The sequence below is a fragment of the Tachysurus fulvidraco genome, chromosome 20 (genome assembly GCF_022655615.1).
Source record: "Tachysurus fulvidraco isolate hzauxx_2018 chromosome 20, HZAU_PFXX_2.0, whole genome shotgun sequence".
In the NCBI taxonomy this organism is placed as follows: Eukaryota; Metazoa; Chordata; class Actinopteri; order Siluriformes; family Bagridae; genus Tachysurus; species Tachysurus fulvidraco.
In genome coordinates, this window is record NC_062537.1 from 9,486,329 (window position 1) to 9,501,744 (window position 15,416).

The following is a 15,416-nucleotide window of genomic DNA, read 5'->3' on the forward strand; positions in this document are numbered from 1 at the left end:
AATGTGGGTTTGTTTTTATTTAATCAGTTAAGAAATACATTTTTTTCACATTTGTCAAAGATTCTCACCGATCTACACTGAAAAAAATATTATAAATTTTTAAAGGATATTATTGTTAGTATATTAGAGACTAGCCTTTAACCTGCCAAACACCTATGAACATTTAGCTAATATTCTTTGACAACAATTTTAAAACAATGGCAGTGTGTGTGAATGTAATGGTGTGTATTTGTTTGATTCTCCCCACAGGTTCGGGTCAAATCCAGCTGTGGCAGTTCCTGCTGGAGCTGCTCTCGGACAGTGCGAACTCGAGCTGCATCACATGGGAAGGCACAAATGGAGAGTTCAAGATGACCGATCCAGATGAGGTGGCCCGGCGCTGGGGAGAGCGTAAGAGCAAGCCCAACATGAACTATGACAAGCTGAGCCGTGCTCTGCGCTACTACTATGACAAAAACATCATGACCAAAGTGCATGGCAAGCGATATGCCTACAAGTTTGACTTCCACGGCATTGCCCAAGCCTTACAGCCTCATCCTCCTGAGTCAGCCATGTACAAATATCCTTCTGATCTGCCCTATGTGGGCTCCTACCACCCTCATACACAGAAAATGAACTTTGTGCCAACTCACCCTCAGGCGCTGCCTGTCACCTCCTCTGGGTTCTTCGGTCCACCCAACCCTTACTGGAACTCACCTGGAGCCGGTATCTACCCCAGTCCACGCCATCCAGCCACCCACATGCCCCCTCACCTGGGCACCTATTACTAGGTGTCTCAGTGTGGGCAGGAAAATAACAGCATCTCTTCTGAGTTGAACTGTAGCACCCCCAAGAGGCTGAAAATTGCAGCTTCACGCTGAGCCAGGAAACTGTATATGGTGGTGGAAATATCCAAAGAAGAGGAGGAAGTAGGAGATGGAGGAAGCACACAATAACAAACACCAAAAAAAAAATGTTGTAACCAATCACTTTTAAGAGGTTCTCAATTACATTTAGACCAGCGAGTCTAAATTACATCAATGTAACTGAGGAATGCAAAATAACAATGCAGACAAAAGTTCCTGCACAATTTGACTACAATGCAAGAAACATTTCATGGTCAAGAAACTTGTACATGCTTGTCTAGAAGGCTAAACAACACTTATGGGCACAAGATGGCCTCTGGACACAATGCCAACATGTTCAAGACTATAAGGTCAACAGCAGGTCTTTAAGAGAATGTGAAAGAGACAGTCTAGAAAGATGCATTCATGTAATAAGGGCTTTATTTTACCAAAGACAAAAAAAATGTAGGTGCATGAACAGTTATGTATTATTCTATATGTTTTAAGTATTAAATTACCTTCATTTGAACAAACATATCAAAGAGAGTTAGTAAGATGTAAATGAATTAAACGTGGCTAAAGTGTGAAAGTAAGAGAAGAGCTCTCTTGAGAGAGAGAGAGCGAGAGAGAGAGAAAGAGAGAAAGAAAGGTTGAGTATTAGTCAGGGAATGAGATGGAGGGAAGACAATGAAAGTATCAAGTATTACTGCTTTGGATATAAGCTGCCATATTTATCAGTATTATGCTACATAGTAGTTCATATGGCATTATAGAAGGGATATTTAAGAAAGGATATTTACTTGAGTGTTAATTTTATAAAGCGAAGAACCTTGAAAATGACTGTTAAAAAAGAAAAAAAACTGGAAATGGAAAGATTCTTTAAAATGTTATTAATGACCTCGGAAATTTTTAGACAGAGGTGGATTTTTTAAAATCAGCGCCTTATTGAAGAAGTTCTTTACACATTGTTGGAGGCTTTTACCACAGTACCAGTTTATGTGTTGTTTTTGTTATTTTCTGAGTCGCGAACGCTGTGCGTTTGTCAGATTGAAGTATACAATTCAGTGTTATATTTCATTTTATATGATAGATATATAACTTATGCATTTAAACACTACGAGTTGATCTCAGCCAGCTAAGTACAGACGTTTATATGATATTTTTAGGGGAAAAGAAAATTATGGACCAAAGTTAGCAAAAGTAAGTGAACAGCTGTGGCCTTTGAACTTTAAGCTCTATATATGATTGTTTACAAATGTAAGCCATATGTGCTAATGGAAAATGAATTGTTTGTTAAAGCGGTCTGGTATAGCATTCAGACCTGTCTCAGTGTTAGCAGCATTTACAGACTTATGAGTAAAATTTCTGTAAATCTCTAACAGCTGAACAACTGGACTAATGTTCTGAGATTTCTGACAAATGGAAGAAAGCATACTTTCATAAATTATATGATTTTCTACTGAGTAAGTTGAATAAACTATTTTGAAACCAAAATTCTTTATACGTGTAAAGAATGTTTATATATGTATAATATACAATGTATAATAGTAAATTACAAATAAGTTTTACAAATTACAAACTACATTTGTTTAAATACATTTTATTTGCCTCAAGTACAGAATGATTATAATGGATTTGATAAGAATAGTTTAATAATTATTTACTTTTAAATCGTATAGTGTATGTGTGTGTGTGTGTGTGTGTGTGTGTGTGTGTGTGTGTGTGTGTGTGTGTGTGTGTGTGTGTGTGTGTGTGAGAGAGAGAGAGAGAGAGAGAGAGAGAGAGAGTGTGTGTGTGTGTGTGTGTGTGTGTGTGTGTGTGTGTGTGTGTGTGTGTGTGTGTGTGTGTGTGCGTGTGTGTGTGTGAGAGAGAGAGAGAGAGAGTGTGTGTGTGTGAGAGAGAGAGAGAGAGAGTGTGTGTGTGCGCGTGCGTGTGTGTGTACGTGTGTGTGAGAGAGAAAGAGAGAGAGTGAGTGAGTGTGTGTGTGTGTGTGTGTGTGTGTGTGTGTGTGTGTGTGTGTGTGTGTGTGTGTGTGTGTGTGTGTGTGTGTGTGTGAGAGAGAGAGAGAGAGAGAGAGAGAGAGAGAGAGAGAGAGTGTGTGTGTGAGCGCGCGTGTGTGTGTGTGTGCGCGCGTGTGTGTGTGTGTGTGTGTGAGAGAGAGAGAAAGAGAGAGAGAGAAAGAGAGAGAGAGAGAGAGAGAGAGAGAGAGAGAGAGAGAGAGAGAGAGAGAGAGAGAGAGAGAGAGTGTATGGACAGAGTGCTTAACATGTACCCATACGTTGCAACAACAAATTTAGAAACACAAGACTGTTTAAAACTTTCTTTCATGCAGAAAGAATTTCATCCCATATCATAATAATCCATGAATGACAGCAATGTCGTCTAACCTCTAATTAATATTCCTTTAATCACATTTAAATATCTTCATTTTGTTATATTCACTTAGAAAGCTATACATATAAAAATAGATGTAAGGTGTATTTTATCAAGCACGTGTATAAAGTACACATGCTGCAGCTCCACAGAAATGTTATCTGTGAATATTCTGTGGAAGCTTTTATTCTTTTCTAAGCTGTGCCTATTCATTTTATTTTAATAACCCTCATCTCCTTTACTACTATTGTGTGTGTTTTGAAACTTAATCTTGCAGTCTGCAGCCACACTCTATTCACCATGTAAAGTCTGTGTAATTTGATAAATACATAATGAACTTGAAAGACTTCTTGTTGATGTGTATGATGGTGAGGGTGTGTTGAGATGGGCTTTATGTTAGAGAGAAAGGATCTCATATACAGCATGTCTATATTAACAAGAGACTTCATTTTCAGACTAGGGTAACATTCTGAACAGCGCAATTGTTCTGTGTTAATATCTTGATCCTGGACTGACAGCATGGAACTAGTTAATATTTCTTATAACTTGGTGCATGACAACACAAAGTTCTCACAAGAAGCACAATCAGGATTGTCTTAACTTGGATAGCTTGCTCTATCATGATCTCTCCAATGATCTTTGAGCTGTGATGCCTTTGGAAATCTCTTTTTATCAGTGTCCTCTCCTTCCGTTTAGTCTTTACTGTACTTTTCCTCTAGCAGGAGTTTCTCATTCATTGGCTCCTGAAGAAGTGAAGAGTCACTGCTGATCTGAATCTCATCAAAACAGTTAAAGTCTGTCATGTATTTGCCTCCATGTGTGCCAATGGGTAGAGGCTTAAACTCGTAACCCCAGCGGAATTCTTGTGGAACATAGGAAGTACGGCTTTGGCACGTGGAAGCTGTGGACTCCATTGTGGCATTTAGTGTGACCACCAGTTCAAAGTTTCTCACCTTCAAGGTTTCAGCAGTGAGGTTGGCCAGAGGACTTCTCTCATCCAGCACGTGGTAGAAGATCAGAGGCAGAACAAGGAAAGGGCACTGATCATTAGAGTCGAACTGGAAGTCCACAGACTCCTGGTGGAGCTGGATCTTCTCGCCTTCCTCAGTAACATAGGGAAACAGCAGCTTGCCTGATAGCTGACACTGAACCAGCAGACTCCTGCGCATGTTAGCCACACGCAACATTACACACAACTGGCCCTTATGCTTGGAAACCAATGCCAACTGGCTAAACTTGACAGACTCAGCCCGCTTCTTTGGCCGTGCGAGCTTGGCCAGGAAGGCACCAGTTACAAAGATCTCAGCCAGACCTGTGAGCACCAGCTGTAACACCAGTGTTATGATGGCGAGTGGGCACTCCTCTGAGATGTGGCGGAAGCCATAACCGATGGTAGTCTGTGACTCGAGGGAGAATAAGTATGCGCCAGTTAAGGTAGCCACATTCATGACACATGGTGTGTGGTTTGATGCTTGTTCAATGTTAAGGTCATTATTTGCCATTGCGATAAGGTAGAAAAGCATGCCAAAGAAAATCCAGGTCGTGAGGAAAGTGGACACAAAGAGGGTGAGTTTGTAGCGCCACTTCATGTCCACCACTGTGGTCCATATGTCATGTAGGTAGAGTTTCACCATGCCATCGACGTTGTCAGTGCGAATGTTGTTGTGGCCACTTTTAGACACCACGCGCCGCTGGATTCCTCCATTCATCCTGCACAGCTGATTTTCAGATCAAAGTCTCATCAATGCTAAAAGATTTATAGTATCACGTGTACACTGGCACACGTAATCACTTTGCTTTAGAACTATTTGCTAATTTATAGACATAAAATCAACTGCATTATTTATTTTATATTTATTTGTGTTTTTTTCTTTTTCCAAAAATTTATTTATTCAATAAATCCTAGATTGTTGAATAATATATATATATATATATATATATATATATATATATATATATATATATATATATATATATATATATATAAAATATAGACTATAGAATATATAGACACCTGAATCCCTGACAATAAATAAGCAAACTTGATGTATTTATTCCATTCTTGAGTTTAAACACTGATTTAAAACAAATATTTGATTTAAACAAATCCTTTGCTCAGGTATCACAGTATTCAATGTTGTATTTTTTAGTTTTAAAAATAATAATTATAATATTATAAATTTAATAATATTATAATATTATAAATAATATTATAAATAGTTTTTTTTTGTAACTATCAATAATAATAGTTACAGCTTGACAGAAAGACCCTTTTTTATGCTTCAGCTGTTAATAATCGTTTGGGTTAAGTTGTATAAAAAACAATCAAATTTTGGTTTAAAAAACAATGGCTATTATTTTATTATATTATTAGAATATTACATTAAAATAACATTTCGCTCATCATAAGAATATGTACTTACTCTCAAGGTCCTTCAGTTGTGTCTTTAAGGTGGGTCTGATTTTTCCTGCACTGCCACTGACTTGTAATGTGAAACCTGTAGGCTTTCACCTCCCTGGAAGAATTTCACAATGTCCTTGGTTCTCTATTGTCCTTTCTCGGAACGAAAGCAAAACAGGGTCACCTGTGAGGCAGATTTTCTCAATAAAGCGTCTTGCTCTCATGTTTACTATATCAGCAGCGGGAGGGTAGGTTGGTTGAATTAAAAAGGTTTTTTACTCTTAAAATATATATAAAGTTAACTTTTTGAAACAAGCTTATAACACACCCACACATCTGTTTCATGAGAACCTTCAACTAACATAAAATATATATAATATAAAATCTCTCTCTCTGTCTCTCTCTCTCTCTATATATATATATATATATATATATATATATATATATATATATATATATATATATATATATATATATTTCTATTATGGGCACCATCCAAAGATCCTTGAGTTGTCCCTGCACCACACACACACACACACACACACACACACACACACACACACACACACACACACACACACACAAGGGTTTAAAGTGTAAACTAGGTTGGTCTTGGCACCTTAGCATTTAGTACCTGTGAAAATGGATAAAGCTCCTGTATCTGTTTTCTAATTAAACAGCTCTGTCAGAGATTACACCTCAGACCTCATGTCATAAATCATATTTTTTTACCGATGCACTATACACACTGAATCTACGACCTCAGGTTCACCACACAACAGGTTAAAAAACACACCGTGGAACAAGTCACAAGTCATGATCATAAGAACCTTGATCCATAGTATAACTGAATGATCAGATTTCTCAGCACGGTTCAAAGTTGTGACCTTCTGCATTATGCAGAGGTCAGATGATTATTAGACTTTGTAATTTGTCCCCTGCTACCACAGTGTTGCTCTGCAGGCTAGCACGTTAGTTTGTTATTAAAATTACGATCCGTGACCATACAGGTAGTAGTGTGGAAAAATGCTACAGAGCTGGCTCTTATTTCTGTACGAAAGGGATATTGTGCTCAAACCTGTTTTCTTCCTTAAATTGAACACATTCGTGCGAATATATTTTATATTACTCTGAGACATTTAACCCACATAAATCCTGGAGTTCAGTAAAATGAGACATGCACCTGACATGTTACACTCAGTTAATAAAGCTAGAGATCTGCCTGAATGAAAAAAAAAAACTGTTTTGAATGAATTGTTGTACACATGCACACACCTGTTTAATACATTAATACATGTGAAATTGGCACACACATGCTTACAATGCTGAAAAAATACTAATATTTTTTTCCATATATATAAGAGGATTAGAAGGGACTTGTAATATTCTGACTTCTTTAACTTGTAATTAAGGAAAAATAATATATTGTATATTTTTGTGGATTATGAATAAAAATATATTGTTATTCACAACAGCAACAACAACAACAACAACAACAGCAATAATAATAATAATAATAATAATAATAATAATAATAATAATAATAATAATAATAAGAAGAAGAAGAAGAAGAAGAAGAAGAAGAAGAAGAAGAAGAATTTCATTCAAAAGTAATTGTTATTCATTTACCACCATTGACATGCAATAGATCTCTTAGCTTCTTAGATTTTTTTTTCTTTTTTTTTTCTAAACTCTAAATGGCTTGCCTTTCTGCTTGGTTTTGTTTTAATTTAATGAAACTCGAACCATACATAATTTCTAATTAAATAATCTATAGAGGAACAGAGAAAGTGGAGTCATTTGGTGACAGTGTTTCTTCAACCAGCCAGAATCAGGATTTTAACTCCATTTCCAACATTGAATTTCCAACTATAAACATGGTGTCACTACACTACACCGATTGCCATGTTCACAGTGGATTCACTCACCACCACATGCTCTATAAGCACAATCATCACAGTCACAGTCACTACAAAGTATTCTTTCAGTGCTGTGCATACAACTAATGTAGCAAACCTCAGTGTGTTTGTTCTGCCTTCTATGTTATAGTGTTTGACAACCATCTAAGTGCTTTGCCTGAAAAAATATTTTGAAACCTTACAATCCTTGAAATCGGCCCTTATTCTGTCTATATGCCTGCTTGTAACTTTGAAAGCCGACAGCTATTCTTGCAGATAATCATTAGCAGCAACTCGAGTTACGAGCATGGCATTGGCAATGATCGTTGAAAACCTTCCCTGTGCTTCATGTGCATTAGGCTTAGATTACAGTCTTTGTCTAAAATCAATCTATAAATATTTTACTTAGGTGACCGTCTCAGGACAGGAAAGGATAGAAGAGCAGAGAAGAGCAAACATACTAGTTTAAAGATTTGTGCTTTTAACAACAACGGTAACTGTTAATAAAGAAATAATAGAACAATTACACAAACAATTGTCACTTAAGTTTGTCAGAATATTAATGTGACATCGGAACATTCTCAGACCAGGCTAAGAAATCTTGAAATACACTCACTATCCACTTTAATAGGAACACCAATACACCTGCTCATTTATGCAGTTACCCAAACAGACATATATGAGGCAGCAGCACAATGCATAAAATCATGCAAATACAGATCAAGAGCTTTGGTTATTGTTCACATTAAACATCAGAAAGAGCAAATAGTATGATATCTTGAGACATAGATGTTGGTGCCAGCTGGGCTGGTTTAAATATTTCAGACACTGTTGATCTCTGGGTATGTTCATACAAAATTGTGTCTAGAGTTTCTACACAAAATGGAACAAAAAAATCTGCTATAAAACACCTTGTTCCTAAGAGACATCAGAGGAGAATGAGCAGACTGGTTTGAGCTGACATGAAGTCTGTAGTCATTTAAATAATCACTTAGCATTAGTCTTCCTGATAGTGGAAGACCTGATAGTGTTCGAGGCTCAGACACACTTTCCCAGTTTAAATGTAGATTAAAAACCTATCTCTTTAGTCAGGCGTACACATAATACATCCCATAATATTGTGCTCTAGTACATCTGATCAAATGCACATTATCATCTAGTGCTTGCTAATATTATGAACAGCACCTATGCTATGCTGAAGACAACAACCTCCAGTGTCACCCAAATGAGGATGAGGTTCCCTTTTGAGTCTGGTTTCTCTCAAGGTATCTTCCTTTACCATCTAAGGGGGATTTTCCACATCACAGTCACCTCAGACTTGCTCATTGGGGATAAATACAAATACATTTAAATATATCTAATATTAAGATTGAATTTTTGTATTATATTAATCTTTATATTAACCTTTTGTTTCATGTTTATGTTCTGTAAAGCTGCTTTGAGACAAAGTCAAGTGTTAAAAGAGCTATACAAATACATTTGAATTTGAATTTGATTTGGAAGCTGCCACTTTTAGGCAATTAAGCAAACCCATTAACCCTCCCTGCTTCAGGGGTGCTATATCACAACTACCCCTGCACTTTGACCCAACCTCCTTAGATGTGTGCCGTAAAAACTTCCACTATGCTGTAATGTAAAAGTGGTGATGATAAAGGCTTCTATTCACCAATTTTAAATGTGCTGGTTTCACAAGACACAACACCTACTGTACTGGATTACTCGTACTGGATTAGACTGTTTTTTTAATTCCCATAAAATCTATTAACTTATCAGGAAGATTGAAACCAAAACCAAAGAAGTGTGCTCAGTTCCCAATTTTCTTTACAGATATTGATGCCCCTTTTCATTACCTTTAGAGGACAAAAACATTAATCAAGTTCACCTAGAATTTTTGAATGGCCCTAATGCAGGCTGTATCACAGCTTAAGTGTGAACAGTAAATGGATTTTTCGGTTATTAAAAACCTTAAGCTCTGGATGAGCGTGTTAATTAAATCACTGTGAAGTCGACCAGGCCTGCAGTGATAAACCCATCTGGCTGACAGACAGGCTTTGTTTGGTAATAAAGCCAAAGCCATGTCAGGGTTTATGAAGGAAAAGTAAAAGTGGTTATAAGTTCACTGATAAATCAGCTGTCTCATCAATATAGAGTTCTGTGTGTGTGTGTGTGTGTGTGTGTGTGTGTGTGTGTGTGTGTGTGTGTGTGTGTGTGTGTGTGTGTGTGTGTGTGTGTGTGTGTGTGTGTGTGTGTGTGTGTGTGTGTGTGTGCGCATGTGTGTGTGCATGCATGTGTGTGTATCAATGGCCTTAGTTCCTTAATGAAACTGTCCTCTCAGACTCAGTCCATGTTGGTGTGTACATGTGAACATGTGTGCATGTGAGATATCCAGGCAGACTCTACTGCAGACATTGCCATTGAAGTCTAAAGTCATAATGGGTGTATTTATTTAATAAAGGGCAATTACGCTCTTGTGTGGTGTCAGCAGCCTGAAGGTGATTTGATTATTTGATATAGGGACATGTCGCAGGGTTGAAATGCCTTTGAATTTGCAGTCTTCAAGCACTGACTGGCTACCTTCACTGTGGAGGCCAGAAATGTGAGTTACTAAAGCATACAGATTTCATCTAATTCTCAGCACTGGCTTTTTATACAATAATAAGTACTTTATCGCCTAAGCGATCCAAAGCCCGAATAGCCGTATCTGTATCTGGATTTAACCCCAAAGTACCAGGCAGTTACTAGGATGCTAGAAATGCATCACACAGCACATTTCATTAACATGAACATGGTCTTTCTATGTCATTTGGGCTTGATGTCTTACTGCTAGCTTGAGCCTACATAAACATAAGCAAGAAATTATTTTTTTGTTGCATCCAATGGGTCCAAAGATCAGATCTCAGTGACATACTAAAAAACTAATAGTTTAATTTTTTTTTGTACTTATTTACCTAGAATACATGATCTATTCATTCCAAATAATCTGTTCATATTCAGTTACATCCATAATGCTAGACTGGTTGACTGAATTTACTGTTTGATTATGTTTGATTATATTGGTGATTTTACTTCTTATAAGATAATAATAAATCAATAAATAACACGTAAATTTCAGGTTTATTCTGAATTAATTTCCAGTCCAATTAACATCTATATTTCCTGACAAAACTAAGGTCGACAAACCCAATTATTTTGTTTTTCCTCCACAAAGAAGACATTTAGGTTTGAGATCTTTGTTGAAATTCATCTATCTTTCATATCTAGATGTGTTAAACAGATTGGCACCCTTTGTTTGAACCCACACTTTTTTTTTAAGTAATCAAAAATATTGGAACACTTGACAAGTCCTTGTTGCCCAGGTGTGTCCTGCTAAATAGAATAATAGCTTTGAATGTCTGTTCTTGGTTTCTTGCTTAACAAACTGTCACTATTTGTACTATTTTGTATTATATCATTATGTTGAATGTTTTCAATCAATGGGCTAAGGAAAACACATTAACAAATCTGAAAACAAAACAACAAATCTGAAAACACAACAACAAATCTGAAAACACAACGACAATTCAGACAATCCGGAAAAGGTAGGTATAGTTTGCGAATGGAAACATCGATCATCGGACAAGACACCTGTCATTCACCTGCATATCTTGAATGACAGGTCTCTTGTACAATGATCAGTAAGTTTCCATTCACAAACTATACCTACCTTTTCCGGGTTGTCTGAATTGTCATTGTGTTTTCGGATTTGTTAATGTGTTTTCGGATTTGTTAATGTGTTTTGCATTTCTCGGCCACCGTACAGGGCAGAGCACTAGCTGTTCACTTAAAGTCCTACAGAGCGCCTAGTGGTCACAATTGAGAACTACAACAAATGCTAGTAAAGGTCTATTGGGACACAGACACTGTCTGCATCATGCTTTCTTCTCAGTGGAGAAGAATCAGCAGACAAGACATTTAAAGACAAGGTTGCCAGATTGGGCTAGTTTAAAAAATACCCAGTAGTAGTCCAAATTACATGTAATACATGTTTACAAGAAAAGAAATGTTTACGTGTAGACAGAGAGCCTTTTATGCACAGAATAATTTTATTGTAGGACAAATTGCAAAAGATTTTGAGTGGGAAAAGAAGATTATGGAGTCATGCCGACATATCATATGGGGAAATAATTATTTCACATGGTGAGAAGGCAGAGAAAAGCAAAACATTTCCAGTGCCATTTTTATTTATTTATTTGTTTGTTTTGGTTAGATTCAGGTCTTTCACATGTTTTATTAGATGTAGTTTTGTTGTGTCAGCAGTGGTTAATGATTCTACCCCAGTTGAACATCTATAGCTATAAGAAGTCAGAATGGTCTGGACTGGATGCTGGATGACTATGATGTCAATTATTATCTGCCTAATAAATATTAATTCACTAGACAGTAGCCTTCAGCATACGTCAAGTGTATTAAACTCTCAGCTGAAAGTTGTTTGAGGCTATGTTGTTATTAATGCTGTCCTGCCTCATGAAAATCTATGGGCACAAGCTGCTGCAAATTTTAATCCTTTAGCCTACTGCAATTTGTACTACTTTTGTAGAGCAAATTACCCATGAACATGCTTGCTCTTACCATTTCCACTGGCATGTAAGCTGTGTTGTAAAGCATCTATGTTAAATTTGGTTACCCTCCTTTCCCAGGTACTATGAAGTAGGGACATGTGGGCAGAGCTAATGAATGGCTTACTGTTCAAGTGAACTGGTAGGTACACATGGTTAAGGTGTTGGCTTTCTGATCGAAAGGTTGAGAGTTTGATTCCCAGGGCCACTAAGCAAGGCTCTTAATCCCCACTTTACATCTTTAAATGTAAGTCGCACTGGATAATTTCGCCCGCCAAATGCCATAAATGTAACTTGCCACCTAAATAAGGTATATTTGTTTATATGAGAGCAATGCCAAAGATTTTACACACAAATATTTTCATTAAAGATTAAAGATTTCATGCCGTGTGTAAACTGCATTAAAACAAACTTGCTGTGTCTCAGACCAAAATGTTCTCTCTGTGAGGAAGACATGTAGCAATACAGCTGGTTTTATTTCAAAATCTTTTTAATGCTTGTGCGTAGTCAGCACTTGATAACTTCCAGATGACTGCTCGAGTTATTATACAATTACATGTCAGAATATGGCTCAGGATTTGGCTTTGTTACAGTATTGTGCCATGCAGTTTAGTAGAAAAGTGATATAAATTTTCTAATTCTTTCTTCCAGAAGGCCAGGTCTGTAAAACAATCCAGCAGAGGGCACCAAATCATTAGCACTTTTTTGAATTAAAAAGAAACCTTGTTGAAAAGAGCCATGCTTGTGTGTGAGGAGTGTATGTGTGAAATGTGGGACTTATAATTACAGGTGCATATGAAGTGTGTGCCTATGAGGGTTATGAGGAGTGTACAGTGTGTCTGTATGTGGTAAGTAAGTGAGGTGTCTGATTGGCAGATGGTATTCTTTCTGTACGGTGGCTTCTCTTGAGCTCCTCTACACAGTGACATTTTCCATTACACTCCAGACACTCTCCTGCTGCCCAGCCATGTGCAGACATGTGTGTGTGTGTGTGTGTGTGTGTGTGTGTGTGTGTGTGTGTGTGTGTGTGTGTGTGTGTGTGTGTGTGTGTGTGTGTGTGTGTGTGTGTGTGTGTGTGTGTGTGTGTGTGTGTGTGTGTTTGAATGTGAGAATGAGAGTTTATCTCCAAGGAATGACATAAGAAAGATTTTAGTTGTATTGTGTGTTTTTAGCTAACCTGCCTTTAGTTTTCTATAATGGATAGTGTACTTTAATGCAGTCTTAAACTAGTGCTCTAGTGTAGTTTAATATAATATCTTTGAATAATGAAGCTGAATAAAAAATTGTACCTGTGTGTATAGCCCATAAATCACCTCTAATAATCTGCATGCATATTTTAGTACTTTTATAATGCTGGTACAGCACTTTTGTTGCAAATATCTAAAATCTTCGCTGTCAAACTACTATTTTACACACACACACACACACACACACACACACACACACACACACACACACACACACACACACACACACACACACACACACTCGTTTTAAGGTTATTTACAAAGACATTCTGCCGTTTGGTAAATAACTACTATTACTATTAAGTAATATGAACTTAAACAGTTTAATGCACATACACCTGATGCATATGATATTTCAGGCACCTGTTTAACTGTACAGTGCTTTACACAAAAGTTCTTTGCAGCCATTTTAAACTCATTAGTTACTCATTTTTTTATTCCACCCGAATTACTCAACAAGTTGAAAGTTCCTGTGTTAAAGGTATAGGCCTACGTTCCCCATGTGTCATATCTGTACTTTGTTGGTGTAAATGCTGTAGGTCGTGTTCTGGTTACATCTTCAGAAACAAGCTTCTTAGCGCTAGATGTGTATATATGTGCCTGTGTTTGATTGTATTGATTTGCAATAGAAAACTTATACTGTGTTTGAAACAAAAGACTTCAAATTTTAGCACCCTGTAGTGCAAACAACATAAAATATACAAAAGGAGATTACACAGCCTACATTGTTTGTCTACATAGCTAAAGTACTGGAGACATGAATAAACCTTGAGATAAAATTAAGAGTCCCAGTCTAGGATCCCAAGAGCCTCTCACATTAAATGTCTTTAATCAGACATTTTCCTATCATTTATTTGTTATTGTTCATAATTCCTTTTCTGCTTTTTCGAAGATCTTTTGGTGTTTGATTAGTCATTTTGGTTACCTCCATCATGGCTTCATTCAATCAAATGTATTATTTTCATTCATTCCCTGCTCCTTGTTCTCTCAGTCTTCACCTCTTCACTCATTATTAATGGAAGAATTGTGCTTAAAGTGTGCACCAGACTCCATCTGTGTGTGAGAACATGTGGTGACTGAACACAACTCATCTGTGTTTGAACCTGTTCATCCATCAAATCACATCAACAATTATGTAATGGTGGTTAGCCATGCTTGTTTTAAAGACACAGCACAGCTTGAGTCATTTATTTCCTAAGCGTGATTTCAATTCCACCAGCAGTTTGCTATGGCTTTGATTAGAAAGGTTTGGAACATGATTAGTCCTTTAGTATAATAAAATGGATGATTGACTGTCATGCCTCAAGGGTCAGGGTATCACTCTTACTATCATCTTGTACTCTTGTGGTAAATGTCAAGCTTGCATGTGAACCCTTGTCTCAGCTACTCTGGAAAACCAATACCAAACATTCAGTGGAAGCTATTAAGTGTCTCTTGGCTGAGCTTCTGTGGTCTGATTTAATGAGTGTGTGATGGGAAAGAGGCCCATATTCACACATTATCATTATCATCATTATCACAATGAGGGAAATCCCTAAACGTATAACAATTATAAATTTTTTAAAATTTTATAAAACTCTTGTAGTCATAACATTTTATCCATTAAAAATATATATTAAGATTCTAAACCTTTAAACTTTTTCTGTTGACTAATTATTTCATATAATGTTATATTTCTGTATTAACATTCAACGTATTCCCTAAACATAAATATCAGCATGACATATTATGATTGATTGCTGTAAAGTATCGCTGGATTTAAACCTGCTTTTCACTCTTTGCACAACATAAATTGGACTCGGAAAAATTTGCATTGTGTAACTCTTTCTCGTGTGTAACCTTTGAATGAAAATAAATCATTAGCTAAGTCTGAGCCCTGAATATTAATGAGTGCAAAAATAATATGACCTACACCCTCAGTTTGACCAATGACAGATTCACATGATCAGAGTAGATTATATGAACTCATTAATAAACAAAAAGCTTTTTTCCCCCAGTGTGTGTGTGTGTGTGTGTGTGTGTGTGTGTGTGTGTGTGTGTGTGTGTGTGTGTGTGTGTGTGTGTGTGTGTGTGTGTGT

General features: G+C 36.8%; 2 protein-coding genes across 3 annotated transcripts in view; one reads left to right on the forward strand and one right to left on the reverse strand.

Annotated features, from left to right (window-relative positions):
- erg (ETS transcription factor ERG) overlaps positions 1-2,318 on the forward strand; it is a 20,562-nt gene extending 18,244 nt beyond the window's left edge. For both annotated transcript variants that reach the window (XM_027151524.2, XM_027151533.2), the window contains one exon: positions 250-2,318. In XM_027151524.2, coding sequence (XP_027007325.1) covers positions 250-770 — 521 coding nt within the window. In that variant the 3' untranslated portion in view covers positions 771-2,318. The remainder of the gene's footprint in view (positions 1-249) is intronic.
- A 664-nt stretch (positions 2,319-2,982) lies between these two features.
- Positions 2,983-5,771, reverse strand: kcnj15 (potassium inwardly rectifying channel subfamily J member 15). The gene is made up of 2 exons (XM_027149730.2): positions 5,621-5,771; positions 2,983-4,915 (listed from the first exon to the last, which is right to left on the reverse strand). Exon 2 carries the CDS (start codon positions 4,904-4,906, stop codon positions 3,890-3,892), a length of 1,017 nt encoding a protein of 338 aa, XP_027005531.1. The 5' UTR covers positions 4,907-4,915; positions 5,621-5,771; the 3' UTR covers positions 2,983-3,889.
- Between the last annotated feature and the right edge of the window lie 9,645 nt (positions 5,772-15,416).

Bases quoted from the DNA above. Each gene is read 5' to 3' on its own strand.
- kcnj15 (XM_027149730.2), bottom strand. From the start codon at position 4,906: ATGAATGGAGGAATCCAGCGGCGCGTGGTGTCTAAAAGTGGCCACAAC.